The sequence below is a fragment of the Propithecus coquereli genome, unplaced genomic scaffold (genome assembly GCF_000956105.1).
Source record: "Propithecus coquereli isolate 6110/MARCELLA unplaced genomic scaffold, Pcoq_1.0 Scaffold114, whole genome shotgun sequence".
Classification (NCBI taxonomy): domain Eukaryota; kingdom Metazoa; phylum Chordata; class Mammalia; order Primates; family Indriidae; genus Propithecus; species Propithecus coquereli.
In genome coordinates, this window is record NW_012135414.1 from 668,488 (window position 1) to 675,911 (window position 7,424).

At 48.7% G+C, this 7,424-nt stretch overlaps 1 protein-coding gene across 1 annotated transcript in view; it reads left to right on the top strand.

The window, feature by feature from the left end:
• The first annotated feature begins 201 nt into the window (after window positions 1-201).
• Window positions 202-7,424, top strand: part of FBXO10 (F-box protein 10) — a 23,646-nt gene continuing 16,423 nt past the window's right edge. Inside the window, exons 1-2 of the mRNA XM_012656875.1 lie at window positions 202-792; window positions 2,700-3,533. Coding sequence (XP_012512329.1) covers window positions 208-792; window positions 2,700-3,533 — 1,419 coding nt within the window. The 5' untranslated portion in view covers window positions 202-207. The remainder of the gene's footprint in view (window positions 793-2,699; window positions 3,534-7,424) is intronic.

Sequence of the window (7,424 nt, forward strand, 5' to 3'; positions counted from 1 at the left end):
AAAGAAAAGAGAGTCTTCCTTGGCTAATTCCAGGTAGAAAAATCCCAGAGTGGGATGCAGATTGAAAGGATGGAGTCATCTGATTGGCTGGGACTTGTTTACTTGCTCACACCCCGGGTTCAGGAGATAGCAGCGGGTATTTAAAGAAGGGGACCGGTAAGGAGAGTAGACAAAAACCTCTTGTTTTGTGTCTGTCTCTAGGCGACCATGGAGGCTGGCGGCCTCCCCCTGGAGCTGTGGCGCATGATCTTAGCCTACCTGCACCTTCCCGACCTGGGCCGCTGTAGCTTGGTATGCAGGGCCTGGTATGAACTAATCCTCAGTCTCGACAGCACGCGCTGGCGGCAGCTGTGCCTGGGCTGCACCGAGTGCCGCCATCCCAACTGGCCCAACCAGCCTGACGTGGAGCCTGAGTCTTGGAGGGAGGCCTTCAAACAGCATTACCTTGCCTCCAAGACATGGACCAAGAATGCCCTGGACTTGGAGTCCTCCGTCTGCTTTTCTCTATTCCGCCGGAGGAGGGAACGACGTACCCTGAGTGTCGGGCCAGGCCATGAGTTTGACAGCCTGAGCAGTGCATTGGCCATGGCCAGCCTATATGACCGAATTATGCTCTTCCCAGGTGTATATGAAGAGCAAGGTGAAATCATCCTAAAGGTGCCCGTGGAGATTGTAGGGCATGGCAAGTTGGGCGAAGTGGCCCTTCTAGCCAGCATTGATCAGCACTGCTCAACCACACGCCTGTGCAACCTCGTCTTCATGCCGGCCTGGTTCTCACCCATCATGTATAAGGTGAGTGTCCACATCAAATAGATGGCCTTTCCAGTCCTGACCCCAGGGGATTGGACTCTTCTCAGTGGGTTTGTAATCCCTCTTTTGGTGGAATTGAGTGGTTTAGTATACACACACTCCTCTGAGTTCTGAACCAGTTGAAAAAAATAGGCACAGGGATCAGTATCATTCAAAATTCTTCTTTAATCCTGACAAAGCTGTATTAAAAAATGAGGCTTGGAGGCCGGGCGCGGTGGCTCACGCCTGTAATCCTAGCACTCTGGGAGGCCGAGGCGGGCGGATTGTTTGAGCTCAGGAGTTCGAAACCAGCCTGAGCAAGAGCGAGACCCCGTCTCTATTAAAAATAGAAAGAAATTAATCGGACAACTAAAAATATATAGAAAAAATTAGCCGGGCATGGTGGCACATGCCTGTAGTCCCAGCTGCTCGGGAGGCTGAGGCAGAAGGATTGCTTGAGCCCAGGAGTTTGAGGTTGCTGTGAGCTAGGCTTACGCCATGGCACTCTAGCCCGGGCAACACAGTGAGACTCTGTCTCAAAAAAAAAAAAAATGAGGCTTGGGCTTGGGGCCAAAATTGCTTTGTACTTTTTCCTTCCCAAATGGACCAACTAGAGCCACAAGTGGAGCAGCTAGGTAGGAAAGCCAGGTTCTGAGAATGTGCCACATGGTGACAGGAAGCAGAGAACATGTTAGCTGCTCATGGGCATGCCCAGAGAGGCAGCCAAAGAGAAAGGAGGCTCTACAGGACCAGTGACCTTTAGCACATGAACCCCACCCTGCTCAGAGTCAAGGAAAGTCAGGCTTTTACCAGGATTGGCTACTTCTCAAGCGTGACTGGAGAGAAGATCAGGAAGTATTAGTCCATTCACATTCCGTCTATGAACACAGAGCAGAAGATGGGTTTAAACCAAAGCATGTGTCAAAGTGTTGGTAGTTTCTAGCAGGACAGTCTACATCTTATATATTGCCTAGAAACTCGGATTCTGTATCTAGTCAATAAAAATTATATTGCTACTATGACTACCAATAACAACTTCAAATTGTCTCTCCTGTTTGTAATGATCATTATACACCAATCATTTTTGACGTACTTAGTATGTGCCAGGCATGTACTTTATTGCCATTATGTCATTTATTCTTCCCTGAAGCCCTGTGAGATGGGTAGTGTCATCTGTTTTTATAGATGAGGCTACTGAGGCTCAGCAAGACTAAGTGACGTGCCCAGGGTCTCAGACCTAGTAAGGGACAAAGCTAGGATCCAAAGCCTATATTCATAATCTAGGTGACTTCCATCTGTGACCTCATTTGGTCCCCACAGCAGACATTTGTGGTAGACAGAGTAGATGTGCTATCCCCATCAGGATACATCAGGAACAATTGTATGCTAAATGGTGCGGATACAAGCAGCGCACTGTGGGTGGGAGTGCAGGGCTTACTGAGCTGGTCCCTTTGCTGAGAGCAAGGCCTTGATCCAGTGGGCCGGCAAGAAGTGTGACCTGCTGTCTATTGCTGTGCCCACATGCACCAGTGGCCACAAAGACGGACCTCATTCCCAGTACCTGTGGCTGGGCCTACCCTGCTCAGGCAGGCCTTAAGACTTGAGGTTTTAGGAGGGCTCATGCTGCAGAGTGTGAACTTTTCTGCCATCATCCACTCTTGTCCCCCTTCCTTGGGGATTAGAAGGATGGAAAGGTGGGAAGCTCCCTATTCTCCTCCCTCTCTGAGGCATAGCAGCTCCCCAGTTCCTTTAGGGGGCCAGCCTGACACCCCTGCCCTGGGTGGGGAAGGGGAGGTGATCAGCAGAACAAATGGCCCTTGCATGCTCCACCCTCCTTAAAAAACAGAGTACAGACCAGTAAAACAAATTGTGTCCCTCTGATAGCCATTTTTCTCCTTTTCATTCCCCAGACAACGTCAGGTCATGTCCAGTTTGACAACTGCAACTTTGAGAACGGACACATCCAGGTCCATGGCCCGGGTACCTGCCAAGTGAAGTTTTGCACCTTCAAAAACACTCATGTCTTCTTGCACAACGTGCCCCTGTGCGTCCTGGAAAACTGTGAATTCGTGGGCAGTGAAAACAACTCTGTGACTGTTGAGGGTCACCCATCTGCAGATAAGAACTGGGCCTACAAGTATCTACTAGGACTTATCAAGTCCTCTCCCCCTTTGCTCCCTCCAGAGGACTCTGACTTTTTAATGTCCCTGGACCTAGAGAGCCGGGACCAGGCTTGGAGCCCAAGGACCTGTGACATTGTAATCGAGGGCAGCCAGAGCCCTACCAGCCCAGCTGCTAGCTCCCCAAAGCCAGGCTCCAAGGCTGGCTCACAGGAGGCAGAGGTGGGCAGCGATGGGGAAAGGGTGGCCCAGACCTCAGACAGCAGTGATGGAGGCCTGAGTCCCAGTGGTGAGGAAGAGGACGAGGACCAGCTCACGTACAGACTGTCCTACCAAGTGCAGGGCCCGCGCCCTGTATTGGGGGGCTCCTTTCTGGGCCCTCCACTGCCAGGAGCATCCATTCAGCTGCCCAGCTGCCTAGTGCTGAACTCGCTGCAGCAGGAACTGCAGAAGGACAAGGAGGCCATGGCGCTGGTGAACTCCGTGCAGGGCTGCCTCATCCGCAAGTGCCTGTTCCGGGATGGGAAGGGAGGCGTCTTAGTCTGCTCCTATGGCCAAGCCAAGATGGAAGGAAACATCTTCCGGCACCTGACTTACGCAGTGCGCTGTATACATAATAGCAAGGTGCTGTCATAAGTGCTATAGGTCCCTGAGGCCTCACTGAGTCTCCAAAACATGATTTTTGGTTGGTGAGAGGGCTCCTGTGGCTGTACATAGGGAGGGTTTGGTGGGGCTATTTTGCATTTTTAAAATAATCTTTTTTTTAAAGATTATTAACATGCTCCTGACTTCATCATCTGATTTAGAAAGGGCAGGAACTATTTTTCTCATGTCACAGAAAAGGAAAGCGAGTCCCAGAGAGGGATGGTGACTTACACGGGGTCAAAGACTACTTCAGTCCAGTGAGAGAGGTCCTATGGTAAAGGTGAGCCACAGGTGCGTAGGAGCCCAGGAAGGGGGCACCTGACCCAGCGTCGAGGAACCAGGAAAGATTTCCTGGAGGAACAGTGCCTAGGCTGACGGTAAGGAAGAACGAGAATTGGCAAGGTGAAGATGAGAAGCAAAGCAGGCACGTGTGAAGCCAGAGGCGAGGGAGGACACAGCACCTTCAAGGAGTTATAAATAACTGATGGCCAGAGCAGGAGGTGAGGGTGCTGGAGGAGTCTGAGGGAGGAGCCAGATCACAAGGCTGCAGAGGTCTTGCCAGTAGTTTCCTTGAGGGCAGTGGGAACTGACAGCTTTGAAGCAAAGGAGAATTGTGGACAGATCTGCCTTTTGAAAGCTCATTCTTTGTACAGAATGGAGTGGAGGGGAACAAGGCTAGAGGCAAGGAGATCAGAGAGCAGCAGTGGACAATTGCAGCCCAGAGATGGAGAGGAGGGAGCCGGGCAGCCTGGTGATGTAGGAAGGAGGACCTGGGGAGGGAATAGTCAAGGCTGTGAGGCTGAGGTTTCTGGCCCGAGAGGCCAAGGCAGTGGCAGGAATAGGGGAGAAGGTTAGGGTACAGGGAGAAAGATGAATTCTGTTCTGGGCACATTAAGGTTGGAGCATCTATGACATCTGTTCTCAGTGAGATGTCTGGAGGATCTGGCTGCTTGGGTCTGTAGCTTTGGAGAGAAATGTGCCCTGCCATTCAGAGTTGGGACCTCTCATGGTGCAGGTCATAGCTGGATAGATAAAATGTTATACAGCCTCAACCATAGCCATCTTGAGCAACTGCCCCATGGGACTTTTGGCAGGAGTTGTGCCAACAAAAGTTCCTACTGAATCTCTAGCAAGGAACCTGAAAAACTGATATTTAGGGTTTTTTTTGTTGTTGTTGTTTCTCTTTTCTTTTTTTTTTCGAGAAGGGGTCTCGTTCTGTTGCCTGGGCTAGAGTGCAGTGGCATGATCATAGCTCACTGCAACCTCAAACTCCTGGGCTCAAGTGATCCTCTTGCCTCAGCCTCCCAAGTAGCTGGGACTACAGGTGCTCACCACCACACCCAGCTGATTTTTTCTATTTTTAGCAGAGACAGGGTCTTGCTCTGGCTCAGGTTGGTCTCGAACTCCTGACCTCAAGCTATCCTCCCATCTTGGCCTCCCAGAGTGCTAGATACAGGCTTGAGCCACTGTGCCTGGTGCATATTTAGGGTTTTTGAGGATAAAAGGTCCTTCGTGTCTCAGGAGCACCCCGTGTGAGGAACAATTATATGCTAGATGGTGTGAATACAAGCAGGGAGTTGTGGGCGGGAGTGCAGGGCTTACTGAGCTGTCCCTGTGCTGAGAGCAAGGCCTTCATCCAGTAGCCACAGGGCTGTCACCCTCTAGAACATCCAGAAGGGTAAAGAGTGGCAGAAGGAGCCTGGTTGCCTGAGGCTCCAAGAAGAAAAATCACTGACTGTGACTTTTTTTCTTTTTTGTGTATCTGGTAATTTTTAGGTGAAAGTCAGATATCTTGCATAAGACAGCAGAGATTGAGGTACATAGCATTTATGTGTGGAAGTGGCCATGCCCCTTCTTTGCCAGGCCTTTAGGGGGTCAGTCTAGTCTGGAATAGAGCTGGTTTGGATGGTGATGATGTTACAACCATCCTCAGTGTCCCACAGGCTTCAGGTCCCTCCAGCTTTGCCTAGAGCTGGTTTTCTCCCCTTTAGTTCTTCCCTTTGCACCTTTCCTCAGTGGGGCGCTCTCCCCGACCTCGCCCTCCCCAGCAGTAGATGCCGTTATTAGTCACTCTGTCACCTGGCTGCATGGTGGCAGGGTTTCTCTGTTGTTCTGGGTCTTCCTTAGTCTAAGTATGTGCTGTGTCCGCGGTCTTGGGATTAGGACCTTTTCAGTGATCCTGCCTCAACCCAGCACTAGGGGGGCTCTGACGATCTGTGCCCAACATGTTTTCCTCCCACTGCCCCCAGGCTAGAGGTTTTTTTTCTTGTTCCCTTCCTTGAGGACATTGTTGCATAAGGCTTACTCTGAAGGAAACTAGGGGGAAAGAATTCAGGAGGGATTTAGTGCCTCTCACAGTAACTACTGCACTTTTTCCCCAAGCCCGCACAGAGGGAGGCTGTCTCTGGTCTCTTGTCCTGCCCCCAGTCTTTCTCCTTGAGCACCTACTGAGGTCCGTGGAGAAGTGAACACATACAGCTACTCTCAGAGTTTCTGTACTCCCACACTCGTTCACAGTTGGCCTTTAACAATGCAACCTATAAAAATAAAAACTAAAAAAATTTTGGGAAGCACTAGCTGCCTAAAACAATAACAACAACAAAACATGTTAGCAGAGTTCTCCTTACCAGCTTGTTTGGCACCTGCATCTTGTTCAGCAGGTGAGTGCTCAGGTCTCCTCTCCTTGGAGGCTCCCATCTTTTTTTAGAGTTCAGGCTGCTGGTTGTCTGCAGCCTCAGCTCTCTGATGGTTCCAGGAAGGTTATGTTTGTGTATATTATCTTCTCCTTTTCTCGTCAGTGTGGAAGCAGTGTTCTTTCCAACTTTCCCCATCCTAAGCAGAAGCTGAAAACCTTGAAGTTGTACTTTCATTCTATTTTACTTCTCCCAGAATTTTATCATACTGTAATATATTTTTATTGTTAATATAGAATTGTTTAAGACAATATAAATATTAAAATATTCCAGATTTTTTATATACAGTCATCCCTTGATATCCATGGGGAATTGGTTCTAGGACACCACCCCCCAGGATACCAAAATCCACAAATGCTCAAATCCCTTATATAAAATGGTGTATTGACAACTACAATGTAAAAAAAAAAAAGATAAAATGGCATAGTTTTTGCATATAACCTACAAATCCTTCCATATACTTTGAATCATCTTTATATTACTCATAATACTTAATACAATGTAAATGCTATGTAAATAGTTGCTATACTGTATTTTTAAAGTTTGTACTATTTTTTGTCGTTGTAGTATTATTTTTTAACAAATACATTCAATCCGAAGTTGGTTAAATCCATGGATGTGGAACCCATGGATACAGGGAGCCAACTACTTATTCAATATGAAAAGAAAATGTAATTGGAACTACATCCCCTTAATAAGCTGGTTGTTGGGTTACGGTACCTTGTTTAAAGGAGGCTTTCTTATACAATATTTCTAATTGTCCCTTAGTTTGGAGTGTCAGTAGTTTTTCCACCCCAGGATAGTCCACCAGGAAAGATTCAGGATGGGCAAGAACAGGCCTTTGTTTTATAAAATGGGAGAGAAGGTGGGAGAGGAGAGCCCACATCGTGGTTCCTGATTCTCGGTGCTTTCTCAGGCTGGTGAATTTTAGTGAAGTCACATTGGAAGTGGTGGATCTGGACCTTGATTTCATTAAAAGTTGCTCTGCCCTTGACCCCTGGAGAAATATTTTTTTTTTTTTTTTTTTGAGACAGAGTCTCACTGTGTTGCCTAGGCTAGAGTGCCGTGGCGTCCTCCTCACTCACAGCAGCCTCAAACTCCTGGGCTCAAGCGATCCTCCTGCCTCGGCCTCCTGAGTAGCTGGGACTACAGGCATGCGCCACCATGCCTGGCTAAT